This window comes from Dama dama, chromosome 11 (genome assembly GCF_033118175.1).
Source record: "Dama dama isolate Ldn47 chromosome 11, ASM3311817v1, whole genome shotgun sequence".
Lineage (NCBI taxonomy): Eukaryota > Metazoa > Chordata > Mammalia > Artiodactyla > Cervidae > Dama > Dama dama.
The window spans coordinates 76,678,304-76,704,254 of NC_083691.1; the positions used below are offsets into that span (position 1 = coordinate 76,678,304).

The window sequence follows — 25,951 nt, forward strand, 5'->3', positions numbered from 1 at the left end:
AAAGCAGCCTGGTCTGCCTGCCTGACTGTCCCTAGAAGCAGCATCTGTGTAATAACTCTGACAGAGAAACATCAACCCTACAAGACATAAAGAACTCCTGGAGTCCTAGGCTTCCTTGCTATAGGCACAACATGTATATTATGAAAATCACTGTACTTTTTAAGTTTCTAAACAGTGTACCCATCTCTGTGAGTATGAAGACAGACCACTTCCAAAGCATTCCTTTTGGAAATAATATCAGCATCACAGTGAGAGCAGCTTAATGTTTCACATTTACAAATGGGAAATTATAAACCACCTGACATTCCAGCACTGACAGCACCAGGAGGGAAAAAAAAACAATTCATGCATAGAAAAAAACCATCTATAAAAGGAAACTTGGTGTATTTGGTTCATCTGAATACATAAATTCTCAATAGTTACTAGCTGTGCATATATGTATATGGTATGTATGTGTATGTATGTATGTATTACATCATATTATGATATAATGTATTTGGAATGAAAGCCTTAACTGAATATGCATTATGTATGTTGGTTGTACAGGATCCTGTTGTTGGCTAGGGGAAAAAAGACTATTTTTCAAACATGTTGTTTGGCTATTTTTAACCTGAGAACATTAATCAGAAAAGAGCTTGAATCTTACTTCCTCTGCTTGTCTCTCTGGTACAAATAGGATGACATGGTGTGAGTGTCATAACACAAGGTATGACAAAGCCAGGCTGTTTTGATGTTTGTGCAAAGGACACATTTAACTTGAAATCTCTTGGCCAGACCTGACTTTCCCCACATAATCAGGGCCCATCAGTGGGCAACCCTCGTCTAAATCTCCAAGAAGATCCTGCCCTCCTTACCTCTCTCCGCTGCTCTCTGATCTGACTTTCATACTTAATCTGATCTAATCCTGCCAGCATTATCTTCATCTGTGCAATGAAACCTGGAGGATCCTTTCTCATATTTGGTGAGGAAAGGCATTTACTAAATTACTTGCTCAAATCATATGGTGAGGTTTTAGCTCCTTATTTTTGATTAGATGAGGGCTGTAATATTGAGACACAATATCAATGATTAGTCAGAAATCTGGTTCTCCCTTTTTCTGGAAAAAGGCTTTCTGAAATTGGGTGCAGAGAGACTAAAATGGCCATGAAAAACTCAACTAACAATGGAAGAATATATTTAATTTTCACTGAGAAGTGTTTTTCTGGAGAAAACAGAAAATAAATCTAATTTCAGGGACTTAGGCAGAAAGTTTACCCACTAAAAATCTTATTAACTATTAATAATTTTAAATAAAGACTTCCTGGAGATTACATTCCATTCATTCAACTCTCACATGAGGAAAATCTTCTCTAGGTTATGGATCTTGTGTTTGGGTTTATCAATAGAAGAGAACACCTTTAGAATCAGAACTTGTGTTTTCAAATTCATAGTGTCATTTTAAAAATCATTCAGTTCAGTTCAGTTCAGTCGCTCAGTCGTATCCGACTCTTTGCGACCCCATGAATCGCAGCACACCAGGCCTCCCTGTCCATCACCAACTCCCGGAGTTTACTCAAACTCATGTCCATTGAGTCATTAGAAAACTACAAATAAGATCTTACTCTTAACAGGAAAAATTGTGAATTGTCACGTTTCTCATATGCTGAAATAATTATTCAACACATGAAGAAAATACATAAGATTAGTTGAAATCATTATTAAGGTTTGATACATATTTATCCTGTAACGTAGGGATGAGACTTTCATTAACAATAAGTAGATTGGGCTAAAAAGGAAGATAAAATATCTAATGTAAATTATTTTTAAAAGGCAAGCATCTAACAGAGATTTTACTATTATTATTTGCATAACAATAAAATGGAATTTTATAATTCTTGTTTTAAGTATAATTAAATATCATAATTGAAGACAATGGAAATACTAGATAGCAAATATACATTTCGAGAAAAGCTATTTCCCTAAAGATATTCCACAGATATGTTTATATGCTGGAGTGTATATGTGTGCACACACACATACATCTATATATTTCCTTATATCAATAGTCAGATCTCTCCTAAGAAGTAAGCTAATTGAGCTGTTTGTGTTGATAAACTCCTTTTTCTCCAGACTATTCCTCCCCAAGCCATAATTATTTGCAATTTGCCTAAGTCGTCCATTTACTGATACGTCAAGCATGAAACAGAGGCAATTCCAGAAAATGGAAATGCTTCTCAAAATCAATCTTTGGGAAATAATGTGGTAGAAGTTACTGTGTGATAGAAGACTACCTCGTAACTGTCACATGGAGATGAATATTAATTTGCGGAGGTTACGGCGGCTTTGTGCCTCATTTGTTGACTCTGCTTCACCGTCAGCAGAGCAGCACAGCCCAATTACTCCAGCAAAGCTATTTTTTTTTTTCTAACAGGAGTTTTATGATTTTTATGTACTTACCAGTCAGCACACATAACAATGTCAAAATGTCCTTCCAGTTGAGAGACATCTGTCTCATTATCCCATCGTAAAACGCTTGAGAAGAAAAAGATTTTAAAAATTATACTTAGGGTTTTTTTTTTTAACTTTTGATTTTGAGCTATTAACATTATTTTTGTGGCACTTGAAATTATTTAAAAGGTATATACAAATTATTTCAAAAGGCATAATAATAAGAAAAAAAAAAAACTAGGGATGTAACAGTCTGTTCCATATTTTATTTAGTCTTCAAATCTAGGAGAGGAAGAATTCTCCATTCAAATACAATAGTTAGGTTTTTGCTAGTTTTTATAGGCTTGTGTAGACATACTAGGGAAAAATATCTTATCTTGACCAGCATCATTAGAATGAGTCCAGACTCTTAACATCAATGAAAGTACATAATGAAAGCAAAGTCCTCCCCATCTACTGGAATACAAACTTATACAAAGTAAATGATTTACATGGTTAAAAATCTTCCTTGCTAGGCAGAGGACATAGATTCGATCCCTGGTCCGGGAAGATCCCACAAGCTGTGGGGCAACTAAGCCCTTGTACCACAGCTACTGAAGCTCACGAGCCTAGAGCCTGTGGTTTACTTCAGGAGAAGCCACTGAAATGAGAAGCCTGTGAATGGCAACTAAGGTAGCCCTACTTGCTGCAACTAGAGAAAACCCACACAAAGATGAAGACCCAGCACAGCCAAAATAAGTAAGTAAATATAAAATATAAGATAAATGATGTGAAACTTAGTGCTTGGCATATCAGCTGCATTTCTTATTGATGACTACTTTGGCAAGATGGAAGAAAAGAATACCAACTTTCCTTTGGGAGTTCTCAGTTTTCAGGCATATTTTAAAATTCACCTTTCCGGACTTTTAGTCTGTACAAGAAGAAGAGGTTTTAAGCCTCATGTAATAACAATAATTAATAAGATGTATTTGAAAATTCTAGTTATTTTTATGATGCCAACCAGAGATGCTGTTACTCTCAATTAATAACTGTGATGATTAGCATTTTATCATATTAAAGTATTTAATGACTCCTCTTCCCACCTCATCAACTGTGATTTGCAGTATTACTTTCCAAAGTGAAATTCTGCTCCTATTATCTATTTTGATTATCATTTAAAACTGAGTGAGCATAGCCTACTCTGTCAAGTTATATTTGCTTATCTTGGTGGGTTCTTTATTTCTGCTAGATCTTCTCTTGTTTGGATATAGAAATAAGTCTTATTTTAGTAAGTCCTAAAGTTCTTTTCAAATATTAATACATTAATATACATCTATGCTGGTAACTTTTTTAAGGTAGAAAGATTAGCCACATCACCATGAAAATACCTGTACAGACTGAACATCAGTTAGTCATTCACTCATTTGGCTCATCCTTAGTGGGTACCTACTATGTGGCAGGCCCTGCTATGGGCCACAAGCCATGCTTCACAGAGGCAGCCTTGGCTACATAAACCTGTATGTCAGATGTTGTGCCCTGTGAGTTATGGAAGCATGCAGACTCAGAGCTCCACGGAGGGTTTTCCAGGAGAAGCAGATAACCTCTTTGTTCACAGGTCCTGTGACACAGGGACGAGCCTTATAAATTCACTGTAGTGTTGTACTTGCCCAGGCCTATTGGAGAGCTGAGAAATGGAGGAGACCAGGAAACCCTTAAGATATTAATGCTGTTTCATTGCTAGATTGATTCCTCAATCACACACTTGGGGAGGATGGGAAACAACCAACACCACTTTTTCTAGAAACGCTGAGGCTTCCAAGTGCAGCCGGGACTCAGGCTCAGTGGGAGAGTGAGCCCTCATCAGAAACCTGAGCGTCTCTGAGAGTTTCCACATGAACAAGACAATTTAAAATATAAAAGTAACAACTCCATTACATAAATTTTGGGGAAAAAAAGAAAAGTATTAAAAGTACTCATCATCTTACCATTCATAAACCATCATTTAGAAGATGTCTTATCTGTAAAATGGAGATAACAATGGCCACCTTCTTGAACAACGTAAGGGCACCATTCACACTGTATTCTGAGTTCTATTGGTCACACGGCATACAAGAAACTGATGCCTCCGGGAGTGGTGGACTCAAGTGGCTTCTATCTGGGAAGGCTAGAGATGATCGACTTCAATATTCAAGGAGCTGGTCCTTCCAACTCCTCTCTTCTGATGGTCTTGCCCTCCCTCTCCTCTGACACTCAGGTGACAGTCATGTACACTGCTGCTGCTGCTGCTAAGTCGCTTCAGTCGTGTCCGACTCTGTGCGACCCCATAGATGGAAGCTCACCAGGCTCCCCCATCCCTGGCATTCTCCAGGTAAGAACACTGGAGTGGGTTGCCATTTCCTTCTCCAATGCATGAAAGTGAAAAGTGAAAGTGAGTGTCACTCAGTTATGTCTGACTCTTAGCGACCCCATGGACTGCAGCCCACCAGCCTCCTCCATCCATGGGATTTTCCAAGCAAGAATACTGGAGTGGGATGCCATTTCCTTCTCCAGTCATGTACACTAGAGCAGTACTTTAGCTGTGAGGGAGGACCAGATTTTTTGTTATTGTTTATAGCTAATCTATTGCAGTCCATTACTTTTGTAAAATACAGTAACAGATGAATAGACAAATGAGATTTTAAAAAAGCAAAGACATTCTAAATACAAGTCCACTGATCATAGGCTTAGATGGCACAGTAGTGTTTCTAAACATTTCCTTCCATTTCTGAACTTACCTCCTTGCAGTTCAGTAATGTGTAGTTTGCAAACTGATACCAGTCTTTGGCCTCCTCATTAAGTAGCCCGGCTCTCAGTCCTGGTCTTTACCGATAACTGTAACACTGAACTACTCTCCAACAGCCCCACTTCTCACAGTTCACCTCTTCTAGTAAGGACTCTGATTCAAACTATTCTTCAATCTTCTGTTCAGCTCAGTTTCTCAGTCATGTCTGACTCTTTGCAACCCCATGACACACCAGGCCTCCATCTCCATCACGAGCTCCCGGAGTCCACCCAAACTCATGTCCATTGAGTCAGTGATGCCATCCAACCATCTTATCCTCTGTCGTCCCCTTCTCCTCCTGCCCTCAATCTTTCCCAACATCAGGGTCTTTTCAAATGAGTCAGCTCTCCGCATCAGGTGGCCGAAGTATTGGAGTTTCAGCTTCAACATCAGTCCCTCCAATGAACACCCAGGACTGATCTCCTTTAGGGTGGACTGGTTGGATCTCCTTGCAGTCCAAGGGACTCTCAAGAGTCTTCTCCAACACCACAGTTCAAAAGCACCAACTCTTTGGTGCTCAGCTTTCTTTATAGTCCAACTCTCAGCACATCCATATATGACTACTGGAAAAACCATAGTCTTGACTAGACAGACCTTTGTTGACAAAGTAATGTCTCTGCTTTTTAATATGCTATCTAGGTTGGTCATAACTTTCCTTCCAAGGAGTAAGCGTCTTTTAATTTCATGACTGCAATCACCATCCACAATGATTTTGGAGCCCCCCAAAATAGTCAGCCACTGTTTCCACTGTTTCGCCATCTGTTTGCCATGAAGTGATGGAACCGGATGCCGTGATCTTCGTTTTCTGAATGTTGAAAAAGCCAACTTTTTCACTCTCCTCTTTCACTTTCATCAAGAGGCTCTTTAGTTCTTCTTCACTATCTGCCATAAGGGTGGTGTCATCTGCATATCTGAGGTTATTGATATTTCTCCCAGCAATCTTGATTCCATCTTGTGCTTCATCCAGCCCAGTGTTTCTCATGATGTACTCTGCATAGAAGTTAAATAAGCAGGGTGACAATATACAGCCTTGACGTACTCCTTTTCCTATTTGGAACCAGTCTGTTGTTCCATGTCCAGTTCTAACTGTTGCTTCCTGACCTGCATACAGATTTCTCAAGAGGCAGGTCAGGTGGTCTGGTATTCCCATCTCCTTTGGAATTTTCCACAGTTTATTGTGATCCACACAGTCTTCAGTCTTACTGGTCTACAATCTGCTGACCTTCTTACACTGTCACTGGTCCTTTTCCTTCATGTTTATCTTCCCTACTTACCCAGCCAGGCCCTACAGCTAACCATCTTAACTACTCCCTGGTGCACACCCTTTGCTATCTCATCCCCTTCTTGCATTCTCATATTTGTTAAATCCAGCTCTCCGCCTGCTCCAAGATGGCATCTGTGCAGCTGAATGTGGTTGGAGAAACACGCAAGCATCCTGACTGGCTTTGCTTTAAATTCATGACCATGGTGACTTCCCTGGTGGTCCAGTAGTTAAGACTCTGCCTTCCAATGCAGGGTGTACAGGTTCAATCCCTGGTTGGGAAGCTAAGGTCCCACATGCCTTGTGGCCAAAAAGCCAAAAAACATAAAAGATACACATCAAAAAAAAAAAAAAAAAAAAATTGTGACCATGAACCACAAGCAGATTCTTTATGTTTGGCAGTTGTTTTTTCATTTTCCTTCTCCATTTACTCTCCCAGTCTCCTCCCTCATTATTTTGTACCAACTTCACTCTTTGCAAAATTCTAACACTTCCTTCTTTATCCTTACTTTCAGCTCATGCCCTTGCTTCCTACTTTACTGTCAAAATTGCAGCAATCAAATGAGAACTTCCACAAACTCCCACCATCACACCTACATTCCTAGCAGCATCTGCACCTGCATACTCTGTTTCCTATCTATTATCATGAATGAATTAGCCATACTCTTATCTAAAGCCAGTACTTCCTCTTAAAGACGAGGGCCATTCCCCTTTCATTTATTCTACAGCATGCTGCTGCTAAGTCGCTTCAGTCATGTCCGACTCTGTGTGACCCCACAGACGGCAGCCCACCAGGCTCCCCTGTCCCTGGGATTCTCCAGGCAAGAACAGTGGAGTGGGTTGCCATTTCCTTCTCCAATGCGTGAAAGTGAAGTTGCTCATTCGTGTCCGACTCTTGGCGACCCCATGGACTGCAGCCTACCAGGTTCCTCCATCCATGGGATTTTCCAGGCAAGAGTACTGGAGTGGGGTGCCATTGCCTTCTCCGATTCTACAGCATAGTTCTAAAAATTCTTCCTTCTGTCTCCTATATTATCAGAGTTCTCTCCTCTCTACTGGATTACTTCCATCAGTATTCAAACATTCAAGCAGCTATTTCCCCTATCTTAAAATATCCTCTCTTCACTCCACCCTCCCTTCTGGTTATTGCTCCAATTCCCTCTTACATCTCTGTAGCAAAACTGCATGAAAAAGTTGTTTTAAACTCTATTTTCAATTTCTCTCCTCCCAGTCAGGCTTTTGTCCCCACTGTTTCACCAAAAATGCTCTTGTAAAAGTCACTAAAGATCTCCACATTGTTAAATTCAGCTCAGTTTTTACTCTTCATCTTATTTAACCTACCAGTCTGTACCATTCCCATTAGCTCCAGACTCATATATCCAACTTCCTATTTTAATATTGCCACTTGGGTGTCTAATAGACATCTCAAACTCAGTATCTCCAATAGAGAATTCCTCGTCATCTTTCCCCAAATTCATAGCATTCACTGCCTTTCTCATCTTGTTAATTCTCAGGCCAAAAACCTTGACTGTATCCTTGACTTTTACTTTTCTTACACCCCATGTTGACTATGCCAGGAAATGCAGTTAGTTCCACTTTTGAAATATGTCAAAATCCAAGTTTTCTCTATTTCCACTGCTCCCATCCTGGTCTAAACTACCACCTTCTCTAATCTGAATTACTGTATAGTCTCCTAATTGGTTTTCCTGCTATAATCCTACATTTCCTGCTCAAGGGAGCAGCCAGGCAGATCTTTTTAAAATGCATATGAAATCAGGAGCCTTCTCTGTTTACTACCTTATAATGGCTCCTCTCTTCACACAGAGTAAAAGCCACAGTCTTTACATTGAACTATAAGACCCTGTGCAATCTAGGTACCATTCTGACCTCAGCTCCCATTACTCTCCCCCTTAGCCCCTTTGCTCTAGCAACACCAATCTCTTTATGATTTCTTGAATACACTAGGGATATATTTCTCCCTTAAGGCCTTTAAGTTGGCTGCCTCCTCAGTGCCTTTCCTCCAGACAGCCCTAGGGCTTGTTCCCTTACCTCCTTCCAGTCTTTGCTTGAACGTCTTATGTTCTCAGAGTGGCTTATGCTGATCATCCTACTTAAAGCTGTAATCATTCATTTCTACTGCAGCATTCCTGGACCCCCTTAACTTGCTCTTCATTTTTTTTAATAGCAATTATTACCTTTAATATGCTATATAACTAAATCATTCATTTTTAAAATTCTTTTTCTCCAGTAGAAGATAAGCATCCTAGGGAAAGAGATTTCTAAAATCTGTTCTGTACTATGATGTATTTTTCACTGCCTAGAACAGTCCGTGACACATAACATCTGCTCAGTAAACACGCCATTTGAATGAACTGTGTATGAATGTACCCAGCGGAGTGTCTGGCACATAGAAGGCACTCAAGAAACAGAGGTTCCTACATTAAGTTGTTCTTTGAATAGAATGTGTAGATTAGGTAGACATGGAGCCCACTTAAAATGCTTTCTCAGGATTTCTACCTTAGGTAACGATGGAGTTAACAAGCACCTTGTTTACCCTACTGCCCCAAGCAACTAAAAGCTATAAAATAATAGTTTTGTATTTTATAATATATAAAGTAACAGTTTTATTTATTTAAAATATATAAATAATAGTTTCCAAGACACTAAGAGTCAGCAACAAATGATGGTGATCCTTGAGCGAGGGGTAAAAATAAAATGAGCCCTACCATTGCCCCATTCTACTGCCTTGAGAGAGTTTCCAGGACACAGTACGAGGAGCGTAAACTGAACTGGAACTAGATGGACTCTCTGAGCCAAGGAGATGGTGCTAAGAATCTGAGGAAACCAAGACAGTTATAGTTTCCAGTGTCGAGGACCAGACAGGAGAGTGCTGCACAGACACAGTCTATGGACAGTCCCCCTGAGAAGTGTTCTGCAGGGGACTGATTGGAGCATGTGTGTGAGGAAGCTCCTTGAGGTTGGAAAAGAACCACCTGAGCAGATTGGAGGGGACTGGCCATTGCTCACACAGGGCCAGGACGTGCAGCTGTTCTCACCAGCCAGACTACAGAGCCTCACAATCCACAGGGCACTGAGTAGTGTCCTCAGACGGACCTTGTCTCAGCAGTGGAGAATAACTAGCTCCAGACTAAACGCTGCTTTGGTTCTGCTGAATAAATCTTAAAAGTGATACTCAAAAGGATCAAATTATTTCAAAATAATGTAACTGTGTCCCAGAACCAAACAGAGAATCCTTTATAGAAATATAAAAACATTCAGATACTAGTAAAGTAAAATTCAAAATACTTGGTATATAATCGAAGATTACCAGACATGCAAAAAAGTCAAATAATAAAGCCCATAATGAGGAGGAAAACTGAGTAATTAAACTTGACACAGGTGTCAGAATTCACAAAGGTATTAAACTAGGTATCACAATGATATTTACTGTATTAAAAAGGTAAAAAAAAAGGTAAGTAGAGACACAAAGGATACTTTGAAAGTACTTCTGAGGAAGACTACAATGTCTGAGAAGAAAATACGTTAGATGGAATTCAAAGCAAATTACACATTGCAGGAGAAAAAAATTAGTGAACTTGAAGACAAAGCAATGGATACTATCCAAAATGGAAATATAAAGAGAAACAAAATAGAAATAAAACAAAAGAATATCAGCAAGTGAGCTGTGAAGCAAATTTGTGTCCTAATATATGTGTTATTGGAGTCCCCAAAGGACAAAAGAGGGGGAGACAGAAAAAAATATTTGAAGAAACAATGGCTAAAATATTTTCAAATTTAATAAAAACTATTAACACACAGATCAAGAAATTTCAACAAACTCCAAGCACAAGAAACATAAAACTACAAGGCAGATAGTAAATCCAATCAAATTGTCTGAAAACAGTGATAAACAGAAAATCTGAAAAGCACCCAGAGGAAAAGACACATTATTCAAAGAAAGATATGGATGATAGTATATTTCTTTTGAGGAATATGCAGATCAGGAGACAGTGGAGTGACATCTTTAGAGTACTAAAAGGGAAAAAGGATGCCAACCTTGTGTATGGCCAACCTATTGCATGGACAGTTACAATATTTTTTTTTTTTTAAGGTGAAACAGATGTTTTCAGACATACAAAAGCTGCAAGAATTAATCACCAGCAAATGTGTACTACAAAAAGTGTAAAGAAAGTCTTTTAGGTAGAAGAAAAATCAATACCAGATGAAAACATGGATCTACAGAAAGGAAGGATGAGAACTATAAATTATAACTATGTGAGTAAATATACAAGATTCTTTTCTTATTATTTAACCATCTTAAAAATACAGTTGACTGGTTAAACAAATAAGTATTGTGGGGTTTATAACATATGAACAAATAAAATAGAGAATAATAATAGTATAAGACGGGGAAGGGAGTAATAAAAGTATACTTTTATAAAGTTTTTATAGGATAAATGAAGTGGTATATCATTTAAGGATAGATTGTGGTAAGGTAAAGGCATATACTATAAAACCTAAAGCAACCACCAAAATATCTGTATCATATGTACATCATGATCAAGTCAGGCTGATCAAGTGAGGGAATGAAAGAAATCTGGTTTCATATTTTAAAATTAAGCAGTATAATTCATCATATATAGGAACTAGAAAAATGTGATAATTTCAATAATTGCAGAAAATCCACTGACAAAGTTGAATATCTATTTCTGATGAAAATTCTCAGAAACCAAAGAAAAGAAGGGAACTTTCTTAACCTGAAGAAGATTATCCATGAGAAATCTGTAGCTAGCATCGTATCACATTTGAGCTTCCCCAGGGGGTCAGCACTAAAAACTCTGCCTACAATGTAGGAGATGCAGATTCAGTCCCTGGCTTGGGAAGATTCCCTGGAGAAAAAAAAGGCAACCCACTCCAGTATCCTTGCCTTGGAAATCCCACGGACAGAGGAGCCTGGTGGGCTACAGTCTGTGGGGCCACAAAAGAGTCATCCATGACTAAGCCACCAATCAACCAACATCATACTTAATGGTGAAAGACCAGATGCTTTCTACCTAACATCAGCAACATGAAAATGATGTTTTCTCTTACTATTCAATATTGCACTAGAGATTCTAGCCAGTGCAATAAGGAAAGGCAAAAAAGGCATCAAGAGTGGAAAGGAAGAAATAAAATAGTCTTTATTAGTGGGCAATATAATAGTATATGTAGACTATCTAATGAGACAGACTTAAAAGTAAGTATAACTAATAAGTGAGTTTAACACAATTATGGGATACAAGATCAATATACAAAATTTAATTGTATTTATACAAACAACAGATAACTGGAAATTTGAATTTGTAATTCCATATCATTTACAATAATATTTTAAAAAACATACCATTTATAATAGCATAAAATATGAAATAGTATTTCAGTGGACAAAGTGGGTATTTTCAACAAAGAGTGCTTTAATAATTAGATATCCATATTTAAAAACCTTAAATCCATATCTCACATCATATGGATGTGAAATGGGTCTAAAATAGATCAGAAGCCTAAATGGTAAACCTAAAATTATAAACCTTGTAGATGAAAATACCAGAGAAAATCTTTGTAACCTTACCTTAAGAAAAGATTTCTTAGATATGATACAAGATGCATGATCCATAAAAGAAGACATTGGTAAATCAGACTTTATCAAAATTAAAAATTTCTGCACTTTGAAAGATGCCAGGAGGAGAATGGAAAGACAAACTACAGGCTGGGAGAAAATAGCATATATTTTTGCAAATCATGTATTTGATAAAGAGTTTATATCCAGAACATATAAAGAACTCTGGGTGTGTTAACAATAAGAAAACAAGCAACCAAATTTTTAAAAAAAATGTGTAAGGCATTTGAATAGAATCACCAAATAAGATATGTAAGTGGCAAATAAGCACATGAAAAGGTACCCAACATCATTAGTCATTAGGGAAATTCAAATTAAAACCCTAATGAGATTATCACTATATACATATTAGAAGGGCTATAATTTAAAAGATTGACTACACTGAGAGGTGATGACAGTGTGAAAAAATGGAATTCTCTGACACCACTGAGAGGAATATAAAATACAACCACTTTGGAAAACAGTTTGGCAGCTTCCTTTAAAAGTTAAATCTATGCCTATCTAAGATCTAGCTGTTCCAGTTCTAGGTATTTATCCTAGAGAAGTGAAAGGATATACCCATATAAAACACATATCCATCTAACCATATGTGTACACAAGTGTTCATAACAGGTTTACTTGTAACAGCCCCAGACTGGCAACAACTCAAAGTTCATTAGTGGGTGAAAGGGTAAAAAAAATTGAGGTACAGCCATACAGTGGGAGACTGCTCAGAAACAAAGTGGAAAGGACTATCTATTGATATATGCAACAACACAGGTGATCTCAAAATAATTTTGCTGACTGAAAGGACACTGAGGGGAAAAGCACATACTGAATGATTTCATTTATTTAAAACTTTAGAAAACATAAACTAATATATAATAAAAGAAAGCAAATCAGTGGTTTCCTGGAGAGGGAGGGAACTTCAAGGGTCAGAAAGGAGGGGGTGATAAGACATGATCAGTATTTCAATTATGGTGATGGTTTCAGGGGTGTATACAAATTTCAAAACTTATAAAATTATACATACAGTTTATTGGATTTCAATTTTACCACAATGAAACAGTTAAAAATTTAAAAAGATATGCTTTCTGAAAGACAGCAGGGTATATACACATACATATAACTAGGTCCCTTGCCTATATGAGCTTACAATCTAAGGTATAACAATCATAGGTAAAGACATGTAAAGATGGTTTTATCAAACACCCAAATCATGTCAATGTATTACTTGTAATTGACACTAAAGTAAAATGTATGTATTTCCATTTTATTTCATCATAATATCAAAATTTTGCTTGAAATGGATTACAAAGCAAAGTATCATTTTATAGATAGAAACAGAAAATCAATAATCATTACAGGACACATGCTTTAACAATGTTAATATTTATAAGCATGTCAAACCTGTTGAGTTTAACGGTATAGTACAATAGAAAGAATACTGGGCTTCATAGCTCAGAAGCTCTGAGTTCAAATACTAATTCCCTCACAAGCCAGTCAGGCTGAGAGATGCTTGGAGTATCACTGCCCTCAAACATGAAAATAGAGACAGTAATAGTGGCATTCCATGACGATAATGAATTCAATGAGATAGAGTAATACAAGTGTATTATGGGTGCTCAATAAATATTAGTTTCCCTTCCCTTACTCTTGCACTAACTTATGTCTTTTTATTCTGGCTTTGAGGCTGGAGTTTCAACCTGAAATGCAGAGCCAAGTCAATTTCTAACAGGACTCTCACCCTGTGATCTAAAATTCACACTGAAAAAAATTTCTCAGTAGATGACCTTGCCGAGAGCCTGAGATTAGCTGATCCCATCTTTTCCCTCTTCTTCATCTTTTCTCTCTCCTCTTGTCACAAAGGAAGCAGGGTCACTCATCCTTTGAAAGAGAATCCACTCCCAACCTGTGTGCAGGATAAAATCACTCCTTCCTCATTCCTCTCAGTGCAGAGATTTGCAAACTTGGGTGTATATCAGAATCCTCAGAAAGTCTGTTAAAATACAGACTGCTGGGTTTCAATCCCAGAGTTTCTGATTCAGTATGTCTGGGGTGAAACAAACTGAGATGCTTGAGAATCTGCATTTCAAACAAATTTCCAAGTGATGCTGAGGCTGCTGGTCTGGGGGCTTTATTTTGAGAAGTACTACTCTAGGTCCTTGTTCCATCCAACGCCGGGCCCCATCACACTCATTTCTTCTTCCTCAGCTGTTGTGGCGTGCCTGCCAACATGCCCACCTCTCCCAGCAACTCTGCTTCCCTCTAGTCCCCATCCTATTTCTCTTTCCCTTTGCCATCAACATTTTGCAGGAACAGCCTATTCTCATTACTTCACCTGCCCTGGCAATAGGACTTTTCTCACAACAGTTACTGGAACTGCTCTGCAATTTGCTTGACCTCTAGCAATCTTCAGCAGCTGACACTGCTGATCACCCTCTCCTTGAAATTCTCTCCTGGACTTGCTTCCCACCTTGCATGGTCCCAGCCTGAACCAGCCTTCCTGTCTCCAGTCCTTTCTCAGTATCCCTTTCAGGCCCCCCGTTTCTCCACTCCTGAAACAGTCATTTCCCAAGGTTGTGTCCTTGGCCATCTTCTCTTCTGATTCTCCAGCTTCCATAGTTCTGCTCTTATCTCTTGACTTTGATCTCCAAATCTTCTAGCACATTTTCCTGAGATTTGAACCTTTATTCTTCACCATGTCCTACTTACAGTCACAAAGCAAATACATATTTATGTTCTACAACCACCTCCAATGTAGCATGTTCCAGACTGCTGTCTATGACTACTCTTCCAGTTTATTTCCCACTCCCAGTAGCTTCTCTAGAATGGGCTCCCTATTTGTTCACCATTTTCCATTCTCATTCAGGCCTGGACTACCTCTTTCCCTTTGTCTGGAATCACCAAGAAGCCTTTGAAAGAGAAACAAACAAACAGAAAACTCTTTTTATTGTAAAATAAAACACTGAGAGAGAAACCCATGAAATAAATACATGCCTTAACTAATTATTATGTGGCAAGTACCCCTGTAACCACCAGTCAAATCAACAAATAGAACCTTGCCCCACACCTCACAAGTCCATTTAGAGGCTATGTCCCATTCACCTCCCCTTCTGCCCCAATGCAATGACTTCTGAAATGTTCTGTTGGCTCTTCCCATTCATCACAGCAGGTAACTACCTTTGCCTGGACATATCTTTCCTACTTCTATGCCTTTGACTGTGTCCTCCCTGCTTTTCATACCTAGAATGCCCTCTTCAGCTGTTTTTCTTCACTTGCATTTCATTTGCTAAACCAAAACCCAAACCACCACCTCCTTTATAAAAAGCTTTCTCAGATGCCTTCACCTTGAGTTGGCAGCTTGTGTCTTAATACTTAAACAGAGTGACTAACCCAATGAGAGAGCAGGTTTTGGCTTATATCTTGATAACTGGAAAGTGTTTACCTCTCATCTGCATATCTTGAGCTTCCTAAGGCAGAAACCTCACTTTACTCATCTTTGTAACCCCTGATGAGCCCATCACAGTGCCTTATGTGTAGCAGATGCTAAATTACATTTGATTCCATTGAAATTAATAACACAAGTTATACTAGTCATAATCATAGAATCAGAGACATTTGAAATGGAAAACATAATTAGTAAAACTATCAATGTATCTTTCATTCTGAAATCTCAAAACAGTTTACCAGACCTCCTTAACCAGTGTAGAACACACTGCTCACCAACATAGGGGGTTCCTGACTGCGTGCTCAGCTGCTTCAGTCTTTGCGACCCTAGGGACTGTGTGTGGCCCACCAGGCTCCTCTGTCCATGGGATTTCCCAGGCAAGAATACTGGAGGAGGTTGCCATTTCCTCTTTCAGGGGATCTTTCTGACCCAGGGATGGGACCCTAGTCTTTTGCGTCTCCTGCACTGGCAGACAAGTTCTTTAACACTAGCGCCACCTGGGAAGCCCAATAGGGGGTTCAAACGTTAGGCAAATCTTCTGGACTCTGAAGTAAGTTTTTTGTCCATTTAATTGCAAACAAAAACACAGAACAAGAGGATGGGATCAGCTTTAAAGTCAGTCTAGAAACATAGGAGTGATAACCTGGAGCAGCAGGTCTCAAACTTTAGTATCAGAATCACCTGTAGAGCTTACAGTGATTTAAGAAAAACAATCTGATTATCTCTATACATGCTGAAAAGGCATCAGCTAAAGCTCCAGATGGATTTATGAAAAAATCTTTTAAAAACAGGAAGAGAAAATTCCTTATGAAGATAAAAATATCATTTCTTTTTCAACTCATAGGCTAATGCACATTTAATGGTGAAACACTAGAGGATTCCCAACAAAGTTAGACTCAAACATATTATTTAATATCATTCTGGGATATTTTTTAATCCAATAAAAGTATACAAGAGAAGGAAAAAAGATACAAGAACCAGAAAGAAGTAACAAGTCTCATCATTTGCAAATGATGTGACTGTTTATTTGGAAAATTCAAGAGACTAGGTTGACAAGGTATTAGAAGTAATAACTCATTGAACTGACTAAACGTTTGCTAGACAAAACCCTATAGCTTTCTTTATATACACACATACAAATAAGATAATAGTTAGAAAATATAATGAAAGAAAAGACCTCACTTATAAAAGAAACAGAAAAAGGTAGTTTCTAAAAATAAATTTAGAAATGAAACATTTTAAATGCTAGTGAAACACCTAAAAAAGCTTAAAAAGAAAACTACTTGTTCTTGAATAGAAGGCTCAGAGTCATAAGACAGCATCTTAGTAAATTAATTTATATATATATTTTCAGTCAAAATGAAAATACCACCATAATACAAATAGCAACATGATTTTAGAATATTCTAGGAAGAAGGAATAATGGCAAGAGACTAGTTTTTATAGATATGAAAATATATTACAAACTTTAGTAATTTACACAGTTTGGTAAGGCTGTATGAATAGACAAAGTCCACTTCTGAAAATTTGCTCTGTAAATATTTGTTGTTGCTCAGTCACTCAGTTGTGTCCAACTCTTTGCGACCCCATGGACTGCAGCACGTCAGGCTTCCCTGTCCTTCACCATATCCTGAAGTTTGCTCAAACTCATGTCCATCGAGTCACTAATGCCATTTAACCATCTCATCCTCCACCGTCCCCTTCTCCTCCCACCTTCAATCTTTCCCAGCATTAAGGTCTTTTCTAATGAGTTGGCTCTTTGCATCAGGTGGCCAAATTACTGGAGCGTCAGCTTCAGCATCAGTCCTTCCAGTGAATATTCAGGGTTGATTTCCTTTAGGATTAACTGTCCTTGTATTCCAAAGGACTCTCAAGAGTCTTCTCCAACACCACAGTTCAAAAACATCAATCTTTGGTGCTCAGCCTTCTTTATAGTCCAACTTTTACATCCATACATGATGACTGGAAAAACTATAGCTTTAACTATATGGATCTTTGTCAGCAAAGTAATGTATCTGCTTTTTAATATGCCATCTAGGTTTGTCATAACTTTTCTTCCAAGGAGCAAGCATCTTTTAACTTTGAAGCTGCAGTCACCGTCCACAGTAATTTTGGAACCCAAGGAAATAAAAGTCTGTCACTGTTTCCATTGTTTCCCCATTTATTTGCTATGAACTGATGGGACCAATGCCATGATCTTAGTTTTCTGAATATTGAGTTTTAAGCCAGCTTTTTCACTCTTCTCTTTCAATTTCATCAAGAGGCTCTTCAGTTCCCCTTCTCTTTCTGCTATTAGGGTGTTTCATTTGAGAGTGTTTCATTTTCATTTCATGAGTAACTAAAAAAAAAAAAGACCCATGATGGAGCAAAATATCCTAATACTGATTGCCTCATTTTAACCCAATTGAGCACACAGAAAAATGAGGTTCAGGGAGCTTTGCCTTAATAGCAGAGATATGAAAAGAGAGCTTCCTGAAGCTGTGGCGTGTGACACTGCTGCACACACACACACATATAGCCTTTTCCTGCTTTTCCAAGAATAAGTCAACAAGTCTGAGATTTGTGACCCTGACCCACATATCATCTGCATATCTGAAGTTATTGATATTTCTCCCAGCAATCTTGATTCCAGCTTGTGCTTCTTCCAGCCCAGCATTTCACATGATGTGCTCTGCATAGAAGTTAAATAAGCAGGGTGACAATATACAGTCTTCACATACTCCCTTCCCAGTTTGGAACCAGTCTATTGTTCCATGTCTGGTTCTAGCTGTTGTTTCTTGACCTGGATACAGGTTTCTCAAGAGGCAGGTCAGGTGGTCTCATATTCCCGTCTCTTGAAGAATTTTCCACAGTTTGTTGTGATCCACACAGTCAAAGGATTTGGCATAGTCAATAAAATAGAAGTAGATGTTTTTCTGGAACTTCCTTGCTTTTTCAATGACCCAACAGATGTTGGCAATTTGATTTCTGGTTCCTCTGCCTTTTCTAAATCCAGCGTGAACATCTGGAAGTTCATGGTTCATGTACTGTTGAAGCCTGGCTTGGAGAATTTTGAGCATTACTGTGCTAGTGTCGTGAGATGAGTGCAATTGTGTGGTAGTTTGAGCATTTTTTCGCATTGCCTTTCTCTGGGATTGAAATGAAAACTGACCTTTTCCAGTCCTGTGGCCACTGCTGAGTTTTCCAAATTTGCTGGCATATTGAGTGCAGCACTTTCACAACATCATCTTTTAGGATTTGAAATAACTCAACTGGAATTCCATCACCTCCCTAGCTTTGTTTGTAGCGATGCTTCCTAAGGCCCACTTGACTTAGCAATTCAAGGATGTCTGGCTCTAGGTGAGTGATCACACCATCGTGATTATCTGGGTCATTAAGATCTTTTTGTACAGTTCTTTTGTGTATTCTTGCCACCTCTTCTTAATATCTTCTGCTTCTGTTAGAACCATACCATCTCTGTCCTTTATTGTGCCCATCTTTGCATAAAATGTAATTATATACTTATTTGCAAATGTAGCTTATATACAGATGTATTTCACTGCAACATTGTTTATAACAGCAAAATACAGAAAATAAATCATAACTATTATTAAAGCAAAAATATATTATTTTTTAGAAATGGATTCTGATCTGACCATTCTCAAAAAAATTTTAAAGATTCCCCCTTGTCCATTTTACAGTGAGGAAATCCTTTGAACACTAAGACATTTTAATTTGATATGTAAGTTCTATAAAATAGATTTCTATGAAGGAGTGATTTTTCTCTTAAAACTAGAAGACATTTTCTCAGAAGATGTAGTAGTCTTACAGCACATCTGGCTATCAACACAGAACTTGGCCGATTTTTGGAAGTGAGATTTTGACCTTGGTAAAAAGTTGGGATTGGCATGTCTAAACAGTGAACACAAGTTGTTCTAGAAGAAAAGGCCTTAATTTTTAATTTGCTGCAGTTCAAGAAGATTCCTAAAAATATCATGCCCCTCAAATTAAAAAATCTGGTTCATTTACATACAAAAAGGAGAAAAAGTGAAAGTCACTGAGTTGTGTCCGATTCTTTGTGACCCCATGGACTATACAGTTCATGGAATTCTCCAGGCGAGAATTCTGGAGTGGGTAGTCTTTCCCTTCTCCAGAGGATCTTCCCAACCCAGGGATTGAACCCAGGTGTCTCCTGCATTGCAGGCAGATTCTTTACCAGCTGAGCCACAAGAGAACCCCAAGAATTCTGGAGTGGGTAGTCTTTCCCTTCTCCAGAGGATCTTCCCAACCCAGGAATCAAACCAGGGTCTCCTACATTGCAGGCAGATTCTTTACCAACTGTGCTACTGGGGAAGCCCACAAAAATCTCACATACACACACAAACAAGCCTCACAAAAAGGAGAACTCTACCAAAATATCAAAACTAGGTAACATTCACTCTGGGAGCTTATTTGTTCAGTACAAAAGGGATATGAACCCTTTTATAATGTGTTAAGCAATAAAATGTGTTAGTAATAGAAAGTACACTTAGTATTTTCATTTTCTCATATCCAAGATAGCAACAGATGGAAACAGGACTGTGTCACCTCTATAATTCTCAGCAGTTCTTGTGATTCTGTTGCCGTAATTCTAGCAAAACTCACTAACAGGTATGTTTTATCAGAAAATTTCTTGAAGAGTGTCTTCAGCTTCCTTATCTCAGTTACCTTCTTCTAACCGTCCTCTTCAGCCTGACAAAGGACAGATAAACACCTACTCACAATGTCAGTTTGTCTACAGATGATGCGTGTGCATGCCTGAGAAGAAGCCTATCCTGAAATGAAAGTCAGCTATCTGATATATAAACGATGTCTCAATCGCTAGAGCTTGACTTTCTTCTACTAAAAATTGCTTGGTTCCATAATCTTTACAGATTCATGTCTTACCCTGTTTTTCATTTATCATGTCATTTATTTTATCTTTCAAAGTGTGCTCCAAATACAAACTTTAAAACCTTTCATGTAATAGGGATAAAGTGTACTAATTGCTTCAGGGAATATAAAAACATATTAAGCAGAGTCCTTGCCTTTAAGTTCTTCCCAGAATGTGAACTCCAAGAAGGCATGGACTTTCTCAGTTTCATTCATCACTACATCTCTAGCGACTGAGAACAGTAGTTGACAGAGAGAAGATGATCAAAATAATTACCCAAAAAATGAATGAACCAATGTACATGAACAATGAGAGAATATGCCATGTTTGGCCACCTGATGCGAAGAGCTGACTCATTTGAAAAGACCCTCATGCTGGGAAAGATTGAAGGCAGGAGGAGAAGGGGACGACAGAGGATGAGATGGTTGGATGGCATCACTGACTCAATGGACATGAGTTTGAGTAAACTCCGGGAGTGGGTGATGGACAGGGAGGCCTGGCATGCTGCAGTCCATGGGGTCACAAAGAGTCGGACACAACTGAGTGACTGATCTGAACTGAACTGATGCCGTGTTTTCTGGGGGACGATTCTAAGGCCAATAGAAGTTAAAAGAAGGCAAAGGTTAGGGCAAGCTGATGCAGTTAGTCTGAGAAAGCAGGGGGAAATGGTAATTAAATTGCAACCCCATGAACTGTAGCCCACCAGGCTCCTCTGCCCATGGAATTCTCCAGGCAAGAATACTGGAGTGGATAGCCAGCCATTCCCTTCTCCAGGGGATCTTCCCGACCCAGGGATAGAACTCGGGTCTCCTGCACTGCAGGCGGATTCTTTACCAACTGAACCGCCAGGGAAGCCCAGAAGAAAGGATTTAGATGGATAAGGAAAAGGGGAACAAGACTGGCAAAGACTAGCAATGGGGAAAACCAAATGTGCTAGAGGAGAGTGAGGAGGCTTGGGTGACCCGAGGAGAGGATGTATGTCGGGGAACAGTGAAAGCTACACTGAATGAAGAGAGCAAGGAAAGTGACAGAAGACTGCAGAAGGCCTGGAAAAGGCAGCAGTTTCATTGCACTTGGTTGGAATTTATATTCTTAAACCATTTTTCACATCCCCAATTTAATCTCTAAAGCAAAATGAACCTCAAGAAGACATAGATCTTAAAAAGTAGCAGGGCAACTGAGCCAATGGCCAATCCTGGGGGCCCACATAAAGGTAAAATTTGGGTTATAAAAGTCTTAAACATTATTATGAATTCCACAGTTTACTAAAATTAATGGTTTATCAAAGAATAATGAAAAAGTCACAGGTCTAAATTCACTAGCATTTTTCACACAAAGATAAACTCTCTTCTTAAGTAGAAAATTACTTTTAATATCACAGCAGGGTATATTTAATCAATTTTTAAAAATATTGTAACTGTTAATTATTATTAACTGGGGAATGACGCCATTCACTAATTCTGGAACACCTAGAAATATGCAGACATCAGAAGTTCTGAATGGTTCTTTATTAGACAGTCACAGTTTTAAAGACAGCTTCAGATAAACCTAACAATTGAGAAGCTGTAAATATCCTTGCTCTTTCACCAAACTCTAGCTATATTTAGTGGCATGACTTTCTTTGCTCAAGAGTTATTCGCTATAACTTTGTATTTATGTTCTCACAGGCAGAATACTTGGGCATATTAGTTAAATTGATAGATGGCTGCATGGATGGACCAGTGAATGAACCATCAAATGACTATACTCAGATTTTTGAGAGGCAATGGCTACATCCTTCACAAATGTGCATCCTAGACCTTTTAGCCAGACCTAAAGCTTCCAAGCTTTTGCAAACACATCTTTCCAACTGAGTGATCATACTTGTGAGCAACAGTCACACTCAGGTTAAAGTGGAACAGAGGGAGTAAGAGTTTGGAAGGCAAGAGCATTATTCTAGGCAAGGCTGCTGGTGGTTATGAGAGCCGGAGTAGATTTACTGTCAAGCTAATGATGCCTAAACATTGAGAACCCCCTCCCTCACACAGGCCCCTCCCAGGCCCACAAGGACCCCTAGTGATGGGTTCACATGGTCGTGGCTTCTATACAATTTGCCAAAATCAGGTTTAATAGAATTCATCCTCCCAAAGAGGACCCTCAATGTAAGTTTCGGGTCCCACCCCCACCTTGGTCTGCCCTGTAGGAAGAGGCTGGTCACACAGGAGGAATGCTGGTTCCTGAGACAATTGGCAGGGCAGGGGGAACAGGAGCTTGGGATGCCTGTCAAATTTCTGGGTCGCTTTATCGTTCTTTTTTTAAAACACCAGTTCCTAGGTTCACGGTTCTCATATCACGATTTTCCTTTCTGCTTTTACATCTTCCTTGCAAATGAAGTCACAGGAGACATTCAGCTGTTACAAACTTCATGTCAAGCTTTGAAGTGCTTTTTAATAGCAGAAATATTTGGCTCACGTGTGGGCTTTATAGCTATGGTAAATACCTCTTAGCTATCTGTCGCTACTGTTATTCAACACCTCCAATTTGGAGAAGAAATTCTGCATATGCATTGAGGCACTAAAAAAGAATATTGAACTATATCTTCGCTCTTTTGTGAATGATTTCCTTTTATTTCGTCTCGCATGGAGCTAATGCTTTCATCATATTGTACTGGTTATGGGTGGGAAAGCAGTAGATACACAGGGATGCTGATTATTGCATCATTGGTTGGCAGTTTCCTCTTAGCTTCTTGAAGGTTAAGTGGTCAAGTATCTCCTTAATACAAGATCAAGGCATTTCAAAGACTGACTCATTCACTTGCTTTCTGGCAAAGTGCTTTCGTAGACTTTGGACAAAATGCTTACAGTGGTTAAAAGAGAAGAAACTGACCACAATGAATATGAAATAAAGACAGAAAAAAAATCTCCTCTTCTTGGATGTCCCTGTATGACTACTGACATATAGACTAGACGTCCAGGTACATCTCAGAATGATATATTAGAAATAGTATTTTTGAGAACACCAAATAGCAACAAAGGCATTTTGCATATAACCTGTGTTGAACAATAACATTTTGCTTCTTTATGTAACTTCATTATTTTATGAAGGGATATAGAAAATCCTACTGCACTCCATAAGTTAAACACTTGACATTTTTATTCCACCAAAATGCAACATTTTTGAATTCTAGATATGTTTATTAATTAGTGATTATTAACACCCAGTAAACAACATTATGTCTTGTAAAAACACAATCTCTCTTCACAGCATGATGCTGAAATCTATTATTCCCTGATTCCATATGCTGAAATACACTCAAATGGTCACAAATGACCTTAAGCATTAAATAAATGTAAATGAGGACAACACAGAAAATGTGCTTTTGATTGATAACTAAAAGACCAGGTTGAAAATCACGTCCAAAAATGAAGTCCTCCACTGAAGGATATGGCAGTCTGCACTGAGAAATAAAATCTGTCCTAAGAACGAAGAGCACCCAAGTAATAGAGCGCTGTTTTTCTGAACCTACTGGAAACAGAACTGGCTGTTCATTTATTTGAGAAACACAGAGCATAGTGCCCCCATGCCATCAGCCTCCTGTGAACATTCTAATACCACATTTAAAAAAATAAATGCAGACACATTACACTCACCAGCTAACAGAAGAGAAAAAAAAAAGTTATTGCTACTCCATATCCTCATCCCATATGTTTTACACTTTAGTTTTTAAGCATTGTTGCTGTTTACCCGGGCTTCCTAATGGCTCAGTGGTAAAGAATCTACCTGCCAGACAGGAGACATGAGTTCAATCCTTGGGTTGGGAAGATTCCCCCGGAGGAGGAAATGGCAACCCTAGTATTAGCACTCTAGTATTGCCTGAGAAATCCCACGGAGAGAGGAGTCTGGTGGGCTCCAGTCCACGGGATTGCAAACGAGTCAGACACAACTTAGCAATTAAATAGCAGCAGCAGCTGTTCACCCACCTTTTCTTTTTTCCCCAAGCTGAGCAGAGTGGGGGGTGGGAAAGCATCTACAGACAGAGAAAACTCAAAATGTCAAAGAATGACGAATTAACAGTAATTAAAGAATTACTTCAAACTTAGACTGTTCTCCCAATAATGTCTGTGGTTAAACACATAAAAGAAAAATGCACAGATACAGATATTTCTTGTGAAAACTACTAAATGGATATTCATTACTTGAGGGCAAAATTAAAATGTAGCATCATAGTGGTGTTGCTTTGGTTGAGGGTAAGCATTTCTCCTAGTTTCGATAAGAGGGAAAAACTTCTGTTTAGGGAATGAATACCTAGACCAGTTTGAAACCATAAAATAGAACAGGGTTTCTCAGTCTTGGTACTATTGACATTTTGAGCCAGAGATTTCTTTGTTGCGGGTGGTGGTGGGATGTCTTGAGCACTGTAGGATGCTTAGCAGCATCTCTGGCCTCCTTCCACTAGATTCTACTAGCAACTATCTTATCCCAGTTATAGCAGTGAAAAAGTCCCCGGGAGAAAACTGCCTCCCTCCGCCCCGCCGCCCCCCAGGTTGAGCATCAGTGAAACAGACCCATTCACAAGGAGGTCCCAGGCTGGGCTTCTCCCAACCTCACAGTGTACGCTCTCAATCCTTAAATCATTCCCAACCCAGTGTTTAACATAGCTGTCTTTCACTTTTCTCATCTATTATTTGTAGATAATGAAAATGCCTGCCTGCTTCATTACAGATTGTGAGCATTAAATAAGATACTTTTAAAGTGCTTAAGACAGCGCCTGACCCACAGCAAGTGCTTAATAAATGTTATTATTCGTTTTAATAATCACCCATAGTACCGAGAAAAGCAGTTTTAACTAGAATGTTTCAAGGCAAAAAGGTGTCTTACCAGCTTGATAGGTTCCCAGTCTTAAACACACCAGCCTTCTGATTCCTTGCGATGATGTCTCTCACATCTACAGGACACAGTTAAGAAAGCTTCTGCAGTGACTGTCAACCAGCTCCCCCCAGTCATACGTGGGATCAGCTGGGTGAAAACAGCTTGTAGTGTGTGAGGCAAGGGGAGACAGGTCTAGCACTGACTCTGCAAGCCAATGCTGACTTTCCTGCCACAGGCAAGCTCTTTTAATTCCCTGGACTGTAGCTTTATCACCCGTGAGATAGACATTCAGGGAGCACTTTGACAAGGCCCAGCGTGATAGGTACTGGCCAAGGGAGATGACTGTCCCACAGAGGCCAGGCCCTGATTGCTTTAAAGAGCTAGAAGCCCCATGGGAAGCCTTTCGGTCAGTGAGAACAGCAATGGCAGTTTTCTCAGACTCTCCGAGTTGAAGTATTCCCAATCCCTTAAAGAAATGCCAGTAGTGAAAGACTTGGGAGGGGGAAAGTGAAATGAGAAAGATGGAGAATCTTTGAGAGAAAACTCATTACCAGGACTTCTCTTGAAGTCCAGTGGTTAAGACTTTACCTTCCAGTGCAGGGGGTGTGGGTTCAATCCCTGGTTGGAAAGCTAAGATA

General features: G+C 39.0%; 1 protein-coding gene across 2 annotated transcripts in view; it reads right to left on the bottom strand.

The window, feature by feature from the left end:
- The window catches only part of CAMKMT (calmodulin-lysine N-methyltransferase), a 410,220-nt gene that overhangs the window by 23,159 nt on the left and 361,110 nt on the right, over positions 1–25,951 (bottom strand). Inside the window, exons 7-8 of one of the 2 annotated variants that reach the window (XM_061155490.1) lie at positions 25,323–25,389; positions 2,437–2,511 (exon numbers count right to left, since the gene is read on the bottom strand). In XM_061155490.1, the coding sequence (XP_061011473.1) occupies positions 2,437–2,511; positions 25,323–25,389 (142 nt within the window). The remainder of the gene's footprint in view (positions 1–2,436; positions 2,512–25,322; positions 25,390–25,951) is intronic. The other variant, XM_061155491.1, reaches the window with a different exon arrangement.